This window comes from Bos mutus, chromosome 1, assembly GCF_027580195.1.
Source record: "Bos mutus isolate GX-2022 chromosome 1, NWIPB_WYAK_1.1, whole genome shotgun sequence".
NCBI lineage: Eukaryota > Metazoa > Chordata > Mammalia > Artiodactyla > Bovidae > Bos > Bos mutus.
In genome coordinates, this window is record NC_091617.1 from 121,185,255 (window position 1) to 121,207,608 (window position 22,354).

The 22,354-nt window shown below is 41.3% G+C and overlaps 1 protein-coding gene across 2 annotated transcripts in view; it reads left to right on the plus strand.

Moving 5' to 3' along the window:
• Positions 1 to 483: 483 nt before the first annotated feature.
• Positions 484 to 22,354, plus strand: part of PLOD2 (procollagen-lysine,2-oxoglutarate 5-dioxygenase 2) — a 121,218-nt gene continuing 99,347 nt past the window's right edge. The window contains exon 1 of one of the 2 annotated variants that reach the window (XM_070374909.1): positions 484 to 964. In XM_070374909.1, coding sequence (XP_070231010.1) covers positions 844 to 964 — 121 coding nt within the window. In that variant the 5' untranslated portion in view covers positions 484 to 843. The remainder of the gene's footprint in view (positions 965 to 22,354) is intronic. The other variant, XM_070374908.1, reaches the window with a different exon arrangement.

Sequence of the window (22,354 nt, forward strand, 5' to 3'; positions counted from 1 at the left end):
TGGCGCGGGCAGAGGAAGAAGAAATGTTCAATGGACAATAAAAACTTTCGGTTTACAGAGTAAAGTTAAAACAGGGCCTTTCTTTCACAGGGTTTAGAAACTCGCCTGAGTTAACGGGGGTGTGGGGTGAGAGTGTGGGTGTGTACATCTCCAGCGCTCAAGGCCTGGCGAGGTCCCACTCAGCCAAGATTACCGAGATTTGTAGTTGCTTCTAACCCGAGGGTAGGATCTCAATCCAGAGGAGAACAGATTCGCACCCTCTGAGGCTACCGGGAAACTCGGGTCACTGGGGGAACGCAGAGTAGGGAGCGGGGAGCGCCGCCCGCCGGCCAGACTGCGGGCGTCTCCTCCCCGCCGCCTCAGGCCCACTCCCAAACCGAACTACAAGCTTCCTGGTTCCATCCAGAAGCCCTGCGTGAGCCTCCACACGTAGCCGCAGACGGCTCCTTAAATAGGTCGGAGTGGAGCAAACAATCCCAGACGTGGGGCTGGGGCAGGCGAGCCAAGGCGACCGCACGGTGCACGCAGCGGCGCGGCGGGTCAGCCGGCGGCCAATAGCCGGGGCGCAGCCCGCCCCGTCGCCTCCCCCTCGGGGAGGCTATAAGTCGCCCGCGGCGCCTTGGGCGCCCGCCGTCCTGTGCTACCCAGATCGCCGGGTTTCCCGCGTCGCTCTCCGCCCTGCTCGCGTTGCCCCCCGCCGGTCCCCAGCTCATACTCCGCCCGCCCGCTCCCGCCTGCTGTCTTCCACCCGGGGCGGACCAGGGGTCCCCGCTCTCGCGAGAAGTGCGCCGCTGCCGGGCGGCTGGGGTGCCGGAGCCCGCGCGGGCCCTCGAGGGGCCGAAGATGGGGTGGTGCGCTGTGAAGACGCAGCAGCTGCTGCTGCTGCTGCTGGCGGCGCTGGTTCTCCAGCCCTGGAATCCCTGCCTAGGTGCAGACTCCGAGAAGCCCTCCAGTATCCCCACAGGTGAGCGCTCCCGCGGGCCACCCTGTCCCGCGAGGCTCGGCCGGATTTGCGGTTCATTCATCCGCTGGCCCTTCGCATGGGGCCAGCCAGATGAGTAGGTGGAGGGGGACCGGTCCCTCCCAGGTCCGCGGAGGTTGATTTGGAACGAGTCTGTCCTACCACCAGGACCACCGAGGTGGGTGGGGCGGACTGTCCTTTCTTCCCAGCACCGCCCAGGTCTTCCCCAGAACTGACCTCGGGCGGTGCTGGTGTCGGGAGGAATGTACGAGCATCCGCCCTCAGGGGCTCTTGGAATCCTCCGGAACCCGAGAGCGCACGAAGTTTTCTTCAACACAAGTTGGGGGTTTCCTTTGGGGTTTGGAGGTCCCTGGGCGCCAACACCTTTCCTGCAACTTTCCTTTCTCCTTTTTTTGCTGGAGTTGGCAGGACTTATCCTTACTGGACGAGGCGGTACTCCCTCTGTGACCTAAACACGGGGCTCAGTGTACTTTCTGATTGATGGTGACACATTCCTTCCAGCGCCCCAGGAAGCTGCCGGTAACACCTACCTCCTGCCAAAAACAACGCTCAAAAACCTTGGTTGTTTTCAGTAAGATGGCTTGGCTACCCAATACCTCCCTCCGGGCGGCAGCTTTCTTCCTTGGGGATTTGGAGGGGACGCTTCTCTTGCCTTTAGGCACACTCTCCCTAAGCCTGATGCCGTTCCTTGTTTTCAGAAGCTGGAACTGCAGTCTATAGTCCAGTCAAGGTCATCTAAAACACAACTTTTTACATTTAGCAAGATTAAAGAAAATCTCACCACACGTTCGTGGAAACATACTTTGCATCCATTTACTGCACATCGATATCCTTGGGCTTTTCCACTTTTGTACTCTAACTCAATGCTCTCTGAAATTAGATCTTGCATTTAAATGTCCTTCTGCTGTACTGCTTTTTTTTTTTTTTAAATTAAGATCATTTTGTCTTTTTAGGGTAGGTGAGTAAATAGGACTCTTTCTGTTTGAATTTTACTTAAGCACAAGGACAGAAATTTCTGTTTTAGGTCTATATTCCAAAGTTGACATTTGGTGTAAAACCCAATCAGTCCATGTAAGCAATACGTTTGTCTTCATCTGTGTTTCAGAAAACTGCAGTGGAGTAAGTTGCCCATCTTTCTACATTCCTGCCAAACAACAAACAGTACGTGCTTTGTTAGCTTGAGAAACTTCAGCATTCGGATAGATTTTTGTCGGTTACAGGATACTTTTCTTTTTCTCAGGTATATGCGATGGCTTCAAAATGAGTTTCTCAACCCTTTGTGGTTCCTTTATGTTTTAACTAAATTTTTTTCATTACTTTAAAATTATCTTTTAGTGTAACATCTAGACAAGAAAATGCCTTCAGCAAACTTGGAAAAGGAGATAAAAAATAATTCCCAGGAAAATGACTTTCTTTGTTGAAACACCCAACGAAACTTACTGGAAAATAAAATAACCTCTAAGGGTTTTGCTACTTTTAGAGGGACCTCTTCAGCCTTTGCATATTTTATTTCACTTCATTTTCAGCACTCCTTACTTTTTATAGAAGGCATCTCTTTGTGGTTGCGTTTAGGTTTACATTCAAAATCATCTTCCTTTCCTAATTTGACTTTTAAGTTTCATGGAGGTGGACTGTAAAGTTTTAATGGATTGTAACATCAGAGAAGGTAATTTCAGATATGAATGCTTTTTTTTCAGAAAGTGACCACATAAAACCCACTGCTGAAATTTAAGACTGGTTTTGGAGAGTGGGCATGGGAAATTGAGAATCATATAAATTCAGAAATGTATTGACTTGGCTTCCCCGGTGGCTCAAAGTGTCTGCTCGCATTGCGGGAGACCTGGGTTCAATCCCTGGGTCGGGAAGATCCCCTAGAGAAGGAAACGGCAACCCCCTCCAGTATTCTTGCCTGGAAAATCCCATGGACGGAGAAGCCTGGTAGGCTACAGTCCATGAGAGTAGCAAAGAGTCGGACACGACTGAGCGACTTCAATTTGACTTTGACTTTGACTTAGACTTAAGGTGGAGCCAGCAGTTGCCAGTTTGATTATGAACTGTTGTATAAGTAGATGTGATAAGTTAATATATATAGATGGTATAGTGCTTGATAGCATAGGGAGAATCATGGATTGTGTTCCATTTTCTCTCTAAAATATTACAGTTGAAAATTGCTTAATTGAAAACTTTATGTCAGTATCAAGCAAACTTCAGAACTCTGTGTTGTCTAGCTTACTCAATAGGAGGTGTTTAAGGAATACTTATCATCTCTAACCCCCTATTTTTGCCAATATATCCCAGCTAGCCATGAAGAAATAGATTAGACCAGGCCTTATTTACATTTTGAACCAGATAACTATTTATTGTGGGAGACTACTCAGTGCATTTTCGGAGAAGGCGATGGCACCCCATTCCAGTACTCTTGCGTGGAAAATCCCATGGACGGAGGAGCCTGGTAGGCTGCAGTCCATGAGGTCGCTAGGAGTCGGACACGACTGAGCGACTTCACTTTCACTTTTCACTTTCATGTGTTGGAGAAGGAAATGGCAACCCACTCCAGTATTCTTGCCTGGAGAATCCCAGGGATTGGGGAGCCTGGTGGGCTGCCGTCTATGGGGTCGCACAGAGTTGGACATGACTGAAGCAACTTAGCAGCAGCAGCAGCGGCACTCAGTGCATTTTACAATGTTTAGCAGCATCCTTCGTCTCCACCTATTGGATACCAGAGCACCCTTCTTCAGGTGTGAATATGATATATGTCTCAAAATGAAAAATAATCATATGTCTTCCAAGGGACACAATTGCCCAGGATTGGGAACCACTGGATTAGACAAATCCATTTGTATTCGAGACCATGTGGTATTATAGTATTACTGGGATGATGTTAGCCACTCTAAACTTCCCTGGTGGCTCAGACAGTAAAGAATCTGCCTGCATTTCAGGAGGTCCGGGTTCAATCCCTGGGTCAGGAAGATCACCTGGTGAAGGGCGTGGCAACCCATAATAACTCCATTATTCTTGCCTGGAGAATCCCAGGGACAGAGGAGCCATGACTGAACAACTAATGCTTTCTTTTGGAAACAAATACTTGTAGTGATTTTCAATTTTTCCACTGTAAGAGAGAATGTACTGTTCGAATCACATTAATCAGTTTTTGGACTATAGTTTTTCCTAGTTTTGATGCTGTGTGTTAACCAAAGTTGAAAATACTGCTTTTTGTTCTCTTGACTGAGAGTTCTGCTGTGTACTGCATTCATTCCTGTTTGATTGCCACTTTGTTCTCAACATGGAGAGACTCTGAACAAGGATTTGTTTAAAAATAATCATTTTCTCCTAGAATCACTTATAGGAATTTTGCCTTAAAATTTTATTTCCATGGGAGCTTTCGAGGCAAAACCCTCCTAATGAGTGTCAGCAAATCAAATTCATTCCCTAATTTATGTTTCCTGCACTTTTTGTGCCTTCTCAGTGAGATGAGAAAGCAGTGGATGTATTCCTGCCAAGGATTTGTAATCAGGCCTCCAGAGCTGGATCAACATTTTGTGTGTTTTCTAAGGTACCTTGACCATCCATGGTCTAAATTGGGCAGAAACCAAGTTTTAGGGAAAAATGGAGGAAGTGGTTTCAGATGTTTCTGTCAAGACTAGTATTTTTCAAGCATGTTCATTTATAAACTCTTTAATTTACCCTGGCACATTCATGAAGGAAAGGGAAGGTTGTCCCTATCTGCTGATGTAAACTGGCAATTTACGGGGTGGAGAGGAAAAGACCAAGGTCCTGGAGAAACCTCCAGAAGAAGAGAGGGATGCTTGTCCTCTGTGTACTTTCTGTGTCCTGAGTTCCAGCCACATAGAATGACCAGCCTCTGCCTTACGTTCATATAAAAATAGACATATGAAACAATTCGGGAGAATGAGAGGACCAGAGATGAAAATGAAATTAAGATATCCTTTTCTACCCATCACATTGACTAAAGCATTTAAAAAATAAACTGTGATCATATCAACTGTTGTGAGGATGAAGTTTCAAAGTGTTAATGGAAGCACAACATCTTTGGAGAAAAGAGAAAATTTAGTAACATCTGGTGGAATTGAGAATCCACAGATCCTATAACTCTACATGTACGTGTACCTGTCTCTCAAATTTGTGTCTGTTCTCCTTGAAATTCTGTTCTTTATTTAAATCTAGCTCCTAAGAAATTCTTCCTCCTACTATTTTTTTTTTTTTGGTTCTCTTTCTAACTTAATGCTGTTGATTTATACAAATCATATCTGCTTTGTAAGATAGATGTTTATGTTTATAGATTTGAGTAAATGTAAATGATGCATTCTTTGGCCTAAGGGTTGAGTCTTATTTTTTTTTATGATCCTCATACTACCTTTCCTGTTCTTTTAACACAGAAGATTCTCAGTTAATGTTTGTTATGTTTCAGACCACCTTGGAGAATTATGAAAAGTGGCATGCAGTCAATGGGATTGTTAGTTGTTTCTTTCCCTGGGGTTTTAACTAAATTCACTTTCTCTTCCCGGGACCCACACACCATCATGATCAAGGAACTTACCCATGAAACATCAAGCTAGGCCTTGTTTCTGAACAAGTTTTTGGCAACTCTCCTCCACATGTGGCGTTTTCTGCTCTACCTACCTTTCTCAATGTAAAATCACACCTTCCAAAATACTTTCAGGTGGTTGGATATCATGATCCTCTTATAGACAGTGAAATGAACATTTGGATGGTGTGTCGTTTATAGAAGATCAGATGGCTGAAAGCAAAAGAAGAGGGCTTCTACCCTTTCTTCAGGCCACACTCCATGTCTTTCCTGACCATTGTTCTGTTGGACTTTTGGGACCTCTGGGACAAGCATAGAAACTGGGCATCAGAGGTCTGAAAGAAGCAAAAGGGCCACTCTGCTAAAGAGCACTAATTTGTAGATTTGTGTAAATGGAGGGGAAAGGGACAGACAGAGCCGAAAGCAAAGGTTTCCTTTGCTGATACTTGTAGCAAACTACAGCCCATGGGCCAAATCCAGTGAACTATGAACAGCTACTTGCTTTTGTATGGCTAGTGAGCTAATGGTGGCTTTCATATTTTTAAAAAGCTGAAAAATATCAAAAGAAAAATAACATATCATGACATGTAAAAGTTATATGAAATCCAATATTCAGGGTCCATAAAGATTTACTGGCTCATAGCCACATTCATTTATTAATGTATCATCAGTGCCTGCCCTGGTGCCACAAGGCAGAGTGGAGTGGTGATTGTCACAGAGGCTGTATGGCCTGCAAATTTGAAATTATTTCCTCAGGCCCTGTACAGAAACCCTTTGCCCACTCCTAGGAAACGATGTTCCCACTTAAGCCATGTCTTCTGCAGATCTGCTGTTCTCCTTGGAAAGAGTCGGATTGTGGACAGTAGCAGCTGGCTCTGGCATTTGAGAGGGCTGTTTTTCATTTTAGACTTCACCAGTGATTTCTGTGGCATTCTGAACTCAAACAGAGAGCTTCTCTGTTACATCTTTTTAAACCTGGTGCTCGATGCTAACTAGACATGTACTTTGGTGTAAATAGTGTGCTTACGATACAAAATGAATAAAACACTGATGTCCGGTTGGAAAGGAGATGCATATTTCTTCTTTAGAGCTTGTGTGTGTTCTAGAAATTTGGTCTAGAAACTTGGTTATGAATTTGTGGCCTCATTCCTGGAAGGAAATATTTAGCACATTTATCAATAAGTATTGTTCTTCAACCATTGCTATAAAACTTAGGCTAAACTGAGAAATTGCTGCTTTTAAAATGACAGATATTTCCTTTTACATTTTACTTCTTTGCATTTGCTGCAGTGTTTGCCTCACTAAACTAAACTTAAATAACAGAAATAATTTTCACAATTGAGATTTTAATTCGCCAAGAAATAGTTATGCAGAGGAGTAGAATTATAGTGTATTATGATTTGTTGTCTTTATGCTACTTACTGTCTTTTTAAAAACTGAAACATAGTTGATTTGCTACTTACTATCTTACAGTCTATTATGTTGCAACCTGTGTTTGGTTATGGTGCTGCTGAGTTTATTACTACTCTCTTAACTGTGTCACAAGAGTGCTCCTTTAAAAAATACTGATTATAATAAAATAAAATTACACAAAGCTTAAATAAGTTTTAATGTTTCCCATTCAGGATAACTTTATTTAAAACAAAATTCCAAGACTGGAGGTATGTTATTTTATACTTGGGGGAAAAATTTCCATTTCATGTTTGCTTCTGTGTGTTAAAAGAGGCAAATCAACATCTGTTAATGATTTTGATTTAGTTTTTAAATATAAATCTTTTAAAAAAACTAATTCAGGTGAGTGCATTTACATATTTAGTTACTAGATGGATTGATAAGTATTTTTCAGGCCTTGGTCATGTTAGTAGTATATTGTAGCAGTTTTGGGAAAATAACAATCATTTTTTATTCTGATTGAAATATGAATATATCTCCTGCCTTAAATTTATTTCTTAAAAAAAGATGTGATTATTTGCCAAGATGCTTAATTTGTTAGTGTGGACATATACTTTGTTTACTGTTTATATTCTGCTACAAAACAATTTGGTCTAAAATTTAGTTTGTATAAGGTTGAAATTACATTTTATTTAGTTAGGGAGAAAATTTTGAATGAATGATGAATAGACAATCCTTACTTTATAATCAAAATCTTCACTAGAAATAGAAGAAAACACATTGTAATTTCATGCTTATTATTGTTAATACATTCTATAAAACTTTTAATGCAAAAAAGAATTTTCAAGGACATACAGCTAAAATGAGGGGTCTAAATGGTCAGGAAAAGTGCTTCTTCTAGCAAACATGATTGAATTTATAAAATGGGATAGAGTTATAATTAAAACTCATTTGTTATATTGATTTTAATATTACTTTTATTATTTTGAATGCATAAGACATCCTGAATGCATTAAACGATCATCTGCTCATTTACTTTAGGGTTACATACTCAAATTTTTAAAAGGAATTCCATTTATTTTTCTAGTTACTGCTAATCTATTTCAACATTTCTTCCACAGAGAGAGAGAGTGACAGGATTTTCCTCTGGTTAAAGTGCTGTGGTTCTACTTTTCTAATGATGTGAACATTATACGGTAAAGATTCTTATGGCAGGAAGGAACTTGCAAGCATACACAATTTTCATTGCTCATCACCAGCCCCAGTCAGACCAGACATTCAGGGGCACTAAGGAGACATTGAATATGTATCATACCATGCAGCGTCACTCTGCAGGCACAGCAGCAAGTGGAAGAAATACGTGGAATCCTGGCAGCCTTGAATTCTTGATTCTGGGACATTGTTCAGAAAAAGCCCCAGAAACTGCATCTTAGTTCCAGTGACCACAGAGCCCCAACATGGAGCCAGTGTCCCATCAGTGAGGCTTTGTCATAGACTAGTCTGTTTTACTGGTTTGAGGCTACAACTTTTATAGAGCCTAGGTTGCTAATTACTTATAGGTGCTACATATGTGGCTAGCATATTATTAACCAGAGACTTATTAATGCATCTTTTGTTACCCAAATGTTATTGACTGGAAACATTTCAATATTCGCTTACATAACAAATTGCTGGCCCCAGGCATTGATTCCTGCTTCAATCCCCTGGTCAATAATGTGCCAGGAAAGAAGCTATTTACTTTTAGATTTTTAAAATGTATTCTCAAACTGATTCTTTAAACATTTAATCCTTTCTTCCTGGGTCTAGGAGTATATTAAACACCAGTGGCTGTTTTAGCATGCCAAAGAAAAAAGCAAATATATTAATAGAATTAATTTCTTTCCTTTTTTTTTTTTTTTTAAGTTACCTGGCTAACAGTTTGCAGGCAGAAAGATTCAAATGACCTCCCTAGTTCAGTTCCCTGGGGAAGTCCTACAGTGCTTCTCTGCAGATCGCAAACCAGCCCTCTGATGGGATTTTCCAGTCCTGCCTAAGCCAGCTCTGAGGCGCCTTGTCTTCCAAGGCTCCCTGCTTCCCTGCTCTCCTGCGCTAACCTTGCTGGGTCTTTTGGGGCCTCCAGCTGGCACCACAACTGTGACCAGAGTGCCTTGCTCATCCAGAGCCTCTGAAATTCCTGTCAGCCACGTCTAGAGAGGGACAATTCTCCTTTTCTTCTTAGTTTAAACAGGGTTGGAATTTTTTACACAGTGACTTTACTAGGTAACCAAGAGCAAAACAAAACAAAACCCCAAACTGGAAAACCATCAAAAGCAAAGCAATGAACACACAAAGTAGAGACTCACAGTTCTTGCCCTATTCTGACTTTAGTTAAAGACCTGCATACCTGGCACATCCTTAGGGATTTATAGATTATGTGTCCTTGCTCAGCTTTTCTTTCTCCACTCTTCCATCCCAATTCTCAGTTCTTCTCACCATTTTATTTTATCCAGACAGATCTTTCTTTTCCAGGGTTGGAATCCACAAAGTCCATACTTAGATAAATGTTATTGTTCAGTTGCTAAGTTGTATCCAACTCTTTGCAACCCCATGGACTGCAGTGCCCCAGGCTTCCCTGTCCTTCATTATCTCCTGGAGTTTGCTCAGACTCATGTTCATTGAGTCGGTGATGCCATCCAACCATCTCATCCTCTGTCGCCCTCTTCTCCTGCCTTCAATTTTCCCCAGCATCAGGGTCTTTTCCATTGAGTCGGTTCTTTGCATCAGATAGCCAAAATATTAGTTAGTTGTGAGATAATAAAAAATATACATTTAGTTTGGCCTCTACTCCCCTGTTCCTGCTAATATTTGGTCTTTGAGCCTGGTTTCTGACACAAAGCTCTTAAAAACCCTTGTAATTTCCTGAGTGATAAGAGTGTCTGACACAGAGTTCCTCTATCTCTTGGAATTTCCTGGGTGATAGGAGCATCTTTTGTTCTAATGAGATAACTCCTGGTGGGCTCATGAATGGGGCTGGTCACTAGAAAGACCAAACCATGATTAGAAGCTTGGAACTTTCAGCCCTACCCCTCCATATTTTGGTGAGAGACAGGGTTTTGAAAACCAGTTAATAATTGACCTTGCATATATGCAGATGACACCACCCTTATGGCAGAAAGTGAAGAGGAACTAAAAAGCCTCTTGATGAAAGTGAAAGAGGAGAGTGAAAAAGTTGGCTTAAAGCTCAACATTCAGAAAATGAAGATCATGGCATCCGGTCCCATCACTTCATGGGAAATAGATGGGGAAACAGTGGAAACAGTGTCAGACTTTACTTTTTTGGGGCTCCAAAATCACTGCAGATAGTGATTGCAGCCATGAAATTAAAAGACGCTTACTCATTGGAAGGAAAATTATGACCAACCTAGATGGCATATTAAAAAGCAGAAACATTACTTTGCCAACAAAGATCGGTCTAGTCAAGGCTATGGTTTTTCCAGTAGTCATGTATGGATGTGAGAGAGTTGGACTGTGAAGAAAGCTGAGCGCTGAAGAATTGATGCTTTTGAACTGTGGTGTTGGAGAACTCTTGAGAGTCCCTTGGACTACAAGGAGATCCAACCAGTCCATTCTAAAGGAGATCAGCTCTGGGTGTTCTTTGGAAGGAATGATGCTAAAGCTGAAATTCCAGTACTTTGGCCACCTCATTCAAAGAGTTGACTCATTGGAAAAGACTCTGATGTTGGGAGGGATTGGGGGCAGGAGGAAAAGGGGACGACAGAGGATGAGATGGCTGGATGGCATCACTGACTCCATGGATGTGAGTTTCAGTGAATTCCAGGAGTTGGTGATGGACAGGGAGGCCCGGCATGCTGCAATTCATGGGGTTGCAAGAGTTGGACATGACTCTGACTGAACTGAACTGAACTGATGGGATGGAGCCTCTATAGAGATACCCAAAGTATAGCATTTGGAGAGCTTCTGAATCTTCAAATGTATCTACAAGCCAGGAAGGTGATGTATACCTGATTACATAGGGACAGAAGCTCCCGCCCCTGGGACCCTATAGACCTCTCCCTGTGTATCTCTTCATCTTGCTATTCCTTTGTATCCTTTAACACATATCTTTTGTAATAAATTGGCAGTAGTAAGTCAACTATTTTCCTTGGTCCTGTGAGCCATGCTAGCAAATTACTGAGCCCAAGGAGAGGAGTCTTGGGAACCTCTGATTTGTAGCAAAGTCAGGCAGAAGTTGTGGGTAACCTGGGATCCTTCTGCTTGTGATGGGTATCGGAAATGGGAACACTTATGGGATTGAGTCCTTAACCTGTTGGGTTGAGCAAATTCTGGTTAAGTCGAATTGAATTCCAGGACACCCGGATGACCTGGGAGAAAGGGTCTGTGTGGGTGACAATTAATATTTGAAAATTTAATTCAATGAGTATTAATTGAATGTCTAGTCTGTGTTCTGAGTTGCCTTATGTGGAGGAAAAGTAGAAAACCATGAAAAACAAAAAGCGCATCAGGCTCAGTCTAGTTCTGCATTGAAATTCTAAGCTGCTTACATGGAAAATAATGCGTATTAAAACTGAACAAATCAAAGGGGCACTTATGATGAAGTCTGGCCTATTGGGAAGACCATAGACATCTGGGCATCAGGAAACCTACATCTAAGTTCCAACCCTTTAACTCACTAACAGCCAGTTACCATTCCTCTCCAGACTTCTTTGTAATGTATGCTCTCTCTAGCTCTTTTATTTGATGTTTCTGAAATTCTAAATGTCAGGATGTGTAGTGGAGACAAAGTGCCTCAGGAATCAGAAAGAGGCCTCAAGGAAACTCAATATTTTTGTTAGGCCAAGGAAAGCATAGATCCAAAATTGGATTTTAATTATTTTTTTAAGATTTTAATTCTTCTGTCAGAAGCTGGATTTAGGCTTTGATATTGTTTTTTTTCTAATTAACTTTTGAGTTAGAGGTAAGTAAGTAAGGCCAAGAATAACTAAATTTACATTTAAAAATATTCCAAGTGTTTCACTGTGAGAGGAGAAAACAATCTGGTGTTTATATGAAGCTGTTTTCCATCTTCTGAGGAGAATCATATATTCCACAGTATATTTAAATACTGAAAACTGTTTTTGAGGGCTTCACAGGTGGCTCAGTGATAAAGAATCCGCCTGCCAATGCAGGAGACGCAGGAGATATGAGTTTCATCCCTGGGTTGGGAAGATCCCCTGCAGGAGGAAATGGCAACCCACCCCACTATACTTGCCTGGGAAATTCCATGGTCCATGGAGTGGCAAAGAGTTGGACATGAGTGAGCACACAAAACTGTTTTAAAAAATAACCATATTTCTCTGTTTCAGTCCTAAATCCTGTTGATTTACAAAAATGATGCTGGTAACTCCTTTGAAGTTGAATTTTTTTTTTCAATGAAATGTGCTGTTTAAGAATTGGAAGTGCTTCTCCAAATTGTTCTGAAACACTTAATCAAATCACCTAGATCTACTTTTTTGAGGCATTAAATATCTTTAAAATATGATTGCATTTAGTAAACTAGAAGCAAGGTAAATAAAAAGAAAATCAGCTCATGGGAGAAAAGCTTTTGTATGCACTGTGTGTGTGAATGCATTTGTGTTTTCTACTCACAGAAATCACTTTATTTTAATGTATATAATTTTATTTATTGGCTGTGCTGGGTCTTTGTTGCTGTGTGGGGTTTTCTCTAGTTGCAGTGAGCGAGTCCTACTCTCTGTTGCAGTATGTGGACTTCTCAAGGTGGTGGCTTCTCTTGTTGCAGAGCATGGGTTCTGGGCCATGAGTTTTAGCAGTTGTGGCGTATGGGCTCAGTAGTTGTGGCTCCCAGGCTCCAGAGCATAGGCTCAGTAGTTGTGGCACACGGGCTTAGTTGCTCTGTGGCATGTGGGATCTTCCTGGATCAGGGACTGAACCCTTGCCCCCTGCATTGGTTCATGGATTCTTCACCACTGAGCCACCAGGGAAATCCTAAGGTAACTATTAAGCCTTGAGAATGGAGTAGAAATTTGGAATGCCATTTGATCTGGACTTTTCTTTGATGTATTGTTCAATCAATGTCACAGTGATGTGTTTGCACTCCTGGAATGGAACATGTCTAGTAAGTGATGCAGTCTTAGACCCAGAACTTGGAGGAGGTGGTGGTGCCCTTTGCTTTTTCTCTTTTTCTGGCTTTTTTTCCTACAGCTGTAGATGGATTTCATGTAAATTGAAGGAAGCAGTTCAAAGAAAAACAATTGGATGGGAAAGAGGGTGGCTTAGTTTTGAAAACATACAGTTGTTACCTTTTCAAATGTAAGATTGTAAAAAAAAAATCACAGAAACATTTAATCTGGATGTTGTTTTTGGAGACTAACTAATTTATCAAATAAACAGGTATGTTTACCTGTTTAGCAGATGTTTTTCCTGTAGAGTAGGTAAGACTGAAGAAGAGTCTGTTTCATTAAAATAATTAACCTTCATATTATTATAAAATAGTTGATGTATTCATGTCTCTCAAATATAAGCGTGAGATTTTTCCACAGGGTATATAATCCTGAAAAGCCCAGTCTTTCTTCTCCATAGCAAGTCCCTGAATGCCTCTGTCACCCCAGTGGCGACAGCACTATGGCGGGTTACAGTTTATGGCTGAGTGGGCAGGTGAGGTTTTTTAGGTTGAGATAAAAGATAAACTAAGAAGCTTATTTTTGCCATGCCCTCCTCCAGGGGATGCTCCCGACCCAGAGATCGACCCCTCATCTCTTACATCTCCTACATTGGCAGGCAGGTTCTTTACCACTGGGAAGCCCCCAAAAGATAAACTAAGAAGCTTATTTTAAGCCATATATGTAAACCTAAGAAATGTTCACAATGGACAGTTATATCTCCTTTTCTAAAATTGAATTTAAGTTCTTCATTGATATAAGGTATGACTTTTTCTTAAGTGTAAGAATGGTGCATGTTTGGATGAGTTTAGAGGATATCTTAATTGTAGAAAATCCTTGTGAAAAATGAGTCTTACTGTGTGAAAAGGAGTCTTATTGTGTGATAGGAGGTGGAGGTGAAGTGGAGAAGAGAATGGGAAATTGCTTGCGGGTCAGTTAGAAAATTATCCGATATGTGATTCTAATGGGTTCAGGAACTTAATTCAGAAATACCTGAAAGTGCCGCTGCTTCAAATGCTGTCAGAGGGGAAATTTGCTTATGTAAAACTGGACATGCCCTAAATGGAAATATAGGTTTGGATAGTTTCCTATGAGGAATTTGTTTACCTGGATTATGCTAAGTGATGGCATAACATGTCATATTAACCTTATCCCAGCCATTGTTGCTCTATGTGACTCCGAGGCTGCAGTCCTGTGTGCATGGATCCTGGTGGGTTGTGCACACTGACAGTGTGCAGTACTGGATTTTCTTTACATTGGATCACAAGGAATTAGCTGGTTGCTGTGGTGATTGGCAGAGGTTCAGAAACCTAGACACTGTGACTCTGTGTTGCCATCCTTGGGTGTGTTCCATGGTGGAAGAAATTGCTTCACGTTTCTTGGAGTTTCTGATAAATTGAGCTGAAAGTCCGTTGTGCCTTGAATTATCTGGAAAGCTGTATTGGTCTCACTTTCAATCTGAATATATTATTAAGAATTTGAGAAAGATACTAGTTTGCTCTCCACACATTGTGGGTCAGTTGCAAAGGCATTATAGAAGGGAGGTTTGCTTTCTGAATACAGCCAGAGAGGGTTCACCATTCAGGAAGGGGCTAGACATCTCCAAATGGGAGTTAAAGGTATGTGTGAGCTTGCCTGACTTACTGGGACAAATGATTTATTTTAAGGCCAGATATTCATAACTGATTGTATGCTAATTATGAAAGATGCCCTTGGGAAGACAGTTTAGGTTAATGCTAAGGAGGTTGGTTTTGGTATCAATCCATATTTAAAGTCCGTGTCTGCCACTTATTTGCTGATTGTCCTGGGAAGAAGTTACTTAACCTCTCTAAATCATAGTTTAAAATGGTAATTGCCTTCTGCATTGACTTGAGGATTAAATATGCTAATACCAGTGAAAGGCTTAGCACAGAGTCTGCAAACAGAAATTGCTCAACAAGTGCTACTAGCTAAATGTATTATTTTAAAGAGTGCAATTCCCATTAACATTATTTAAAGTGGAGCATATGATGCATGAAATGAATTCTTGTGTTCTGATTGATAGTGGAGAGGAAAGTGTAGGCTGTCAGTGAATACTAGAAAATAAGTTTAACAAGTTAAGCTATAAAGACAACTTTTTCCAGGGGAACCCGAGGGAAATAAATAAGTTTAGCAGTATAGTTTCTTGGGTGATGTTTTTTGATTATTTACTCGAATTCAGAATTTTGAAGTCACTTTTCTTCATTTCTCTTTTTTACCCTTGATATTCAGATATGTTGAATTTTAACTACTATTTTTTCCACTCTCTGTTTTTTTTTTGTTGTTGTTTGTTTGTTTCATCTGTAGTGGAAAGCATATATGTATGTATTTAAATATCTCAAACAGATAAGGCTTTTCTTTTTTTAAACATAGTTTTAAGGCTATTATCGGAGAAGGGAATGGCACCCCACTCCAGTACTCTTGCTTGGAAAATCCCATGGACGGAGGAGCCTGGTGGACTGCAGCCCATGGGGTCGCTAAGAGTCGGACACGACTGAGCGACTTCACTTCCACTTTTCACTTTCATGCATTGGAGAAGGAAATGGCAGCCCACTCCAGTGTTCTTGCCTGGAGAATCCCAGGGACGGGGGAGCCTGGTGGGCTGCCGTCTGTGGGGTTGCACAGAGTCGGAAACTACTGAAGTGACTTAGCATAATGCTATTATCACGCTCAACAGTCATTCCATCATATTGTCTAATACTTATTCAAGTTCACTTTTGCTCCCTGTTCTCCTAACTGGCTTTTAACAGTTGATTTATTTGGTCAGGATCAATCAATTTCTCCTAAACACCCCTTCAAGCTATCGTCATCTTAGTCTGAAGTCCAGACTATAGATCTAGATCTGGCAGCTTGAAGGCCAAATTCAGCCTGCCTACGGTTTTTCAGAAAACTTGAACTAAGGCCTGTGTTTTTAAAATTAGGAAAATTTACTTAAAAGTCTGAAACTTATTTCTCTTGGGATGGGTGGGACGGGGAGGAAACTTGCAGATCTTGGATTTGCCCTCCCACAGGGCAGATGATGATAGCTGGCTGTGCTGAGGGGCTCCCTCTGAAGATGGTACTTGTGTACTCCTGTTCACCATAGCTTCCCCACTGCCCCCTGTCCCTGCCCCCCCCCCACCCTCAGCCTCTTCACTATTTATTGTTACAACTCCAGGTCTGGGTAACACCACAGAATGAGATAGTTATACTTGCTTCTTAAATTGTTAAATTGCTGTTTAGTTGCTAAGTCATGTCTGACTCTTTACAACCCCATGGACTGTAGCCCACCAGGCTTCTCTGTGCATAGGATTCTCCAGGCAAGAATTAGTTCAGTTCAGTCGCTCAGTTGTGTCCGACTCTTTGTGAACCCATGAATCACAGCATGCCAGGCCTCTCTGTCCATCACCAACTCTTGGAGTCTACTCAAACTCATGTCCATCGAGTTGGTGATGCCATCCAGCCATCTCATCCTCTGTCATCCCCTTCTCCCCCTACCCCTAATCCCTCCCAGCATCAGGGTCTTTTCCAATGAGTCAACTCTTCCATGAGGTGGCCAAAGTACTGGAGTTTCAGCTTCAACATCAGTCCTTCCAATGAACACCCAGGACTGATTTCCTTTAGGATGGACTGGTTGGATCTCCTTGCAGTCCAAGGGACTCTCAAGAGTCTTCTCCAACACCACAGTTCAAAAGCATCAATTCTTCGGTGCTCAGCCTTCTTCACAGTCCAACTCTCACATCCATACATGACTACTGGAAAAACCATAGCCTTGACTAGACAGACCTTTGTTGGCAAAATAATGTCTCTGCTTTTTAATATGCTATCTAGGTTGGTCATAACTTTCCTTCCAAGGAGTAAGCGTCTTTTAATTTCATGGATGCAATCACCATCTGCAGTGATTTTGGAGCCCAAAAATATAAAGTCTGACACTGTTTATACTGTTTCTCCATCTATTTGCCATGAAGTGATGGGACCAGATGCCATGATCTTCGTTTTCTGAATGTTGAGCTTTAAGCCAACTTTTTCACTCTCCTCTTTCACTTTCATCAAGAGGCTTTTTAGTTCTTCTTCACTTTTTGCCTTAAGGGTGGTGTCATCTGCATATCTGAGGTTATTGATATCTCTCCCGGCAATCTTGATTCCAGCTTGTGCTTCTTCCAGCCCAGCATTTCTCATAATGTACTCTGCATATAAGTGAAATAAGCAGAGTGACAATATACAGCCTTGACGGACTCCTTTTCCTATTTGGAACCAGTCTGTTTTTCCATGTCTAGGTCTAACTGTTGCTTCCTGACCTGCATACAGATTTCTCAAGAGGCAGATCAGGTGGTCTGGTATTCCCATCTCTTGAAGAATTTTCCACCATTTATTGTGATCCACACAGTCAAAGGCTTCCAGGCAAGAATACTGGAGTGGATTGCCATTTCCTTCTCCAGGGGAATCTTCCTGACTCAGGGATTGATCCTGGGTCTCCTATATTGGCAGATTCTTTACTGTTTGAGTCACCAGTGAAGCTCTTATCTTGCCTCATCTTTCCATACTAATCTTTCTCAAGGCTTGTAGCTTTCAACTGGGGATTTTTTCCCCCTTCTCCATGGGATGTTTGGTAATGTCTGGAGACATTTTTGATTGTCTTGAGTGATGGGTGCTACTGACATCCTGTGGGTAGATACCAGGGATGCTGCTAAAACAGCTGACAATGCACAGCACAAGATAATTGTGTGTGCTTAGTCGCTCATTCGTGTTTGAGTCTTTGCAACCCCAGGGACTGTAGCCTTCCAGGCTCCTGTTTGTGGGATTCTTCAGGCAGGAATACTGGAGTGGGTAGCAATTCCCATTTTCAGGGAATTCAAGAGAATTACTTGGCCCCAAATGTCAGTAGAGCCAAGGCTGAGAAACTCTGCTCTAGTCTAATGGCACATTTCCAATTTTACTGCCTTTTTTAGAAACTTCCTGTGCTGTCCCTGTTTCAAAATGTGCTTATCATTGTTTCCCAATTTTCACTTGATAATGCATACTTAGACTCCTTAATCTAGCCAAGATACCATAATTTTATCTTTTTAAAAAGTCATTTCCAGTTTCTTCCAAATGTCAAAATCTAACTTAACATTTTTTTTTTTCAATTTTAAATGTTGTAATTTTTGGCCATACCACAGACATGTGGAATCTTAGTTTCCCAACTGGGAATCAAACCTGTGTCTCTGCAGTGGAAGCCTGGATTCTTAGCCATTAGACCATAGGTGAAGTCTCCTCTACTTAACATTTTCAAGGTTTTGGTTTTGTCCGTTCATGTTTTTGATGACAGTTTTCCATATTATTCTCCAAAAATTATCTTATTAGAACTAGGAATTAAAAAAATAATAATTTATTTTAATTGGAGGATAATTGCTTTGCAGTATTGTAGTGGTTTTTCCCATACATCGACATGAATCAGCCATAGGTACACATGTGTCCCACCATCCTGAACCCCCCCTCTCACTTCCCTCCTTACTCCATCCCTCTAAGTTGTCCCAGAGCATTGGTTTTGAGTGCCCTGCTTCATGCATCAAACTTGCATTGGTTGTCTCTTTTATATATGGTATAAAATGCTATTCTCTCAAATCATCCCACCCTTACCTTCTCCCATATAGTTCAAAAAGTCTGTTTCTTACATCTGTGTCTCTTTTGCTGCCTTGCATATAGGGTTGTTATTAGCCTCTTTCTAAATTCCATATATATGCATTAATATACTGTATTGGTGTTTCTTTTTTGGATTTACTTCACTCTGTATAATAGGCTCCAGTTTCATCCACCTCATTAGAACTGACTCAAATGCGGTCTTTTTTTTAAATAACTGAGTAATAAAATGGCAACCCAGTCCAATATTCTTGCCTGGAGAATCCCATGGACAGGGGAGACTGCAGTCCATAGGGTCTCAAAGAGTCGGACACAACTGAAGCGACTTAGCATGCAATATTCCATTGTGTGTATGTACCACAACTTCCTTATCCATTCATCTGCTGATGGACATCTAGGTTGCTTCCATGTCCTAGGTATTGTAAACAGTGCTACAATGAACACTGGGGTACTTGTGTCTTCAATTCTGATTTCCTTGGTGTGTATGCCCAGCGTGGGATTGCTGGGTCGTATGGCGGTTCTATTTCCAGTTCTTTAAGGAATCTCTACACTGTTCTTCATAGTGGCTGTACCAGTTTGCATTTAGAACTGGGAACTTAAAAACAATTTTTATGTATTTATTTATGGCTGCACTGAGTCTCCGTTGCTGCATCCGGGCTTTCTCTAGTTGTGGTGTGAGGTCTTCTCATTGTGGTGGCTTCTGTTGTTGCAAAGCACAGGCTCTGAGTGCATAGGCTCAGCAGTTGTGGTGCATGGGCTTAGTTGCCCCAGGGCATGTGGAATCTTCCTGGACCAGTAATCGAACCAATGTCCATTGCATTGGCAGGCGAATTCTTAACCACTGGGGTACCAGGGAAGTCCAGAACTGGAGACTTCCTTAAAAATGATCTATTTTAACACTTTCTCTCACTACTGTTTCTGTTTCTCCAATCCGAGAAACTGCATCTGGGGAAATTAGATGCTATATACAAGGTGTATCCTAGTTTCTTGTTCCCCTCTCTTTGCTGGGCTCCTGCAATATTAGTTGCTAGCTTACAATCTGTTACTTATTTGGAGATTTAGTATGTTATTCTCAGCCTCTTCATGTGGACTGACTTCATATACTCAGCTGGATTTTAAACTGCAGGAGTACAGAGACAGTATCTCTTACTGTTGGTACCACATCTGTGAATTGCTGTGCCTCAGACCTTGAAGCCTCTGGAAGTTTCTTTGCCTTTAGGACTGACAGAAGGGTCGTCGGACAACACATGTTACATCAGTCACAACTGACGAGGCAGGTGGGCACCTGTGTTTGTCAATGCTCTGTTCAGGAGAGAGGCCAGTCTAGATGTATTGAGCAGGAGGTGATTTGACAAAAGCAATTATGGGTTACACAGCTGTTGAAAAGGCTGAGCCTCCAGCCTTGACTCCTGGAACAGCAGAGAGCTGACCGAGCTAAGAGGTTACTATCTCATTTCCAACTGGGGGGAACCAGAAGGCCTCCATTAGAACTATTGAGGCATGAATATGTGGCTATCAATGCATCCCGGGATCAGGAGGCTGCCTCCGCTGACTTGTGAGCTGGAAGCTGGTGACTAGACTCTAGAAAGCAGAATTCAACCATTGCCTCTGCTGCATACCTATCTGTGTCTCTCCCTCCTGCTCTTGCTCCATGAAGTAGAAGATTGGAACACTGAGGTAGGGTGACCCCATGTCTTCCTGACTGTGTTTATTGATAGAAATGGCCAGAAATGGTGGGAAGCCCATCTCTCTTCCAAATTTCATAGTAACATGTCTGAAAAGAGGGGTATGATTTTCATCTAGAAGCTTAGCTCCAAAGGAGTTGGGGAAATGTAGCTTTAATAGTTATTTTTTCCATAACTTACCTCAGTAATTGTTCTCCTTGAAGCTTGAGAAATCATTCAAAAGTTTTAGAAATTTATGTCTTTTTGATAGTAGGGTGCAAGTGTGGGCTCAGCATTATGTGAAACACAGGCTCAGCTTCTTAAGAAGGGCTCTCTTATAAAGTTTGAAGATTATTGCTTTCCTAAATTTCAACAATTACTGAAGACACTCATGGAAAAATGAAATAAAGCCATAAAATAAAGGTAAGTAAGTAATGGGAATTTACCTCCCCTTGCCCTCCATTTTTAGGCCAGCCCAGTGGTTCCTAGCTTATGGGGGAACAATGTAGTGTAGTTATCTCTAATTACCATTTTACAGTGTTGTTTCAGTTTCAGCTATTCTTTTGAATTCTCTAGTCCTTTCATCTTATACAACATCCTGTTAATTTCAGTCAGTATTTAGCTGGCTAAAGCGTCTTTTCTGAGATGAAACAACTGGGACTTACTCAAGGCTTCTGGAATTTGCAAAGGTCAAGAGATAATGGAAAAATTCTAGCTCATTTAGGAAGGAAGGAGTTTATTTGACACTACTTGTTAAGTATTCATGAAAGCAAAAGTACAAAAAAAAAGGCCCTAAAAACCTTTGTGAATCACCATAACTACACTTCATAATTATACATTTATTTTTAGTGATTTTTATTGAAAGCTTTGTTTTCATTTAACACTTTTTTACATTTGTAGTTTCTCTGCTCAGAGCAGAAGCTATAAATAGGCTTGTGGCTGAAAGTTCTGCTGAACAAATCTACAGAAGATTATCTTACATTAAAATTATAAGTTGGTTTTCCTCAAAATTTCTTAGAGTTGGGAAATGCAAATGTGTTTCATTTTACTTGACTTTTCTAGGTTCTTTCCAACTGCCTATGGCATTTATTTATTTTTAAATTATATTTGTTTTGCTTATCACTTGTGACAATTTCCTCGTCATTTGTGGCAATAAATGGCATCTATTTTGAAATTACATTTGTTTTGTATCACTGTGACAGTCATGTGTACATACTCTTAAGGGTTAAAATGAACAAACAGACAGGACTAGATTGGAAATGGATGGGTTTGGTTAATAATTACATATGTAGGTTTAATATGCTACCATGAGAATTTTAGCTTTTTGGTTGTGTGTATGTTTAAATGAAACACTTCAAAACTTTCGCTTGAATTTTGAGGAAGATAAAAATAAACCTTTGGTGAAACTGAGTTTATTTTGATGACATGTGCCCAATACTATAACGTATGCACAGTATGCAGTCAGTTTAGCCTTCTCTAATATCCCAGCAAATTTGGAAAACTCAGCGGTGGCCACAGGACTGGAAAAGGTCAGTTTTCATTCCAATCCCAAAGAAAGGCAATGCCAAAGAATGCTCACACTACCGCACAATTGCAATCATCTCACACGCTAGTAAAGTAATGCTCAAAATTCTCCAAGCCAGGCTTCAGCAATACATGAACCATGAACTTCCAGATGTTCAAGCTGGTTTTAGAAAAGGCAGAGGAACCAGAGATCAAATTGCCAACATCCACTGGATCATGGAAAAAGCAAGAGAGTTCCAGAAGAACATCTATTTCTGCTTTATTGACTATGCCAAAGCCTTTGACTGTGTGGATCACAATAAACTGTGGAAAATTCTTCAAGAGATGGGAATACCAGACCACCTGACCTGTCTCTTGAGAAACATGTATACAGGTCAGGAAGCAACAGTTAGAACTAGACATGGAAAAACAGACTGGTTCCAAATAGGAAAAGGAGTATGTCAAGGCTGTATATTGTCACCGTGCTTATTTAACT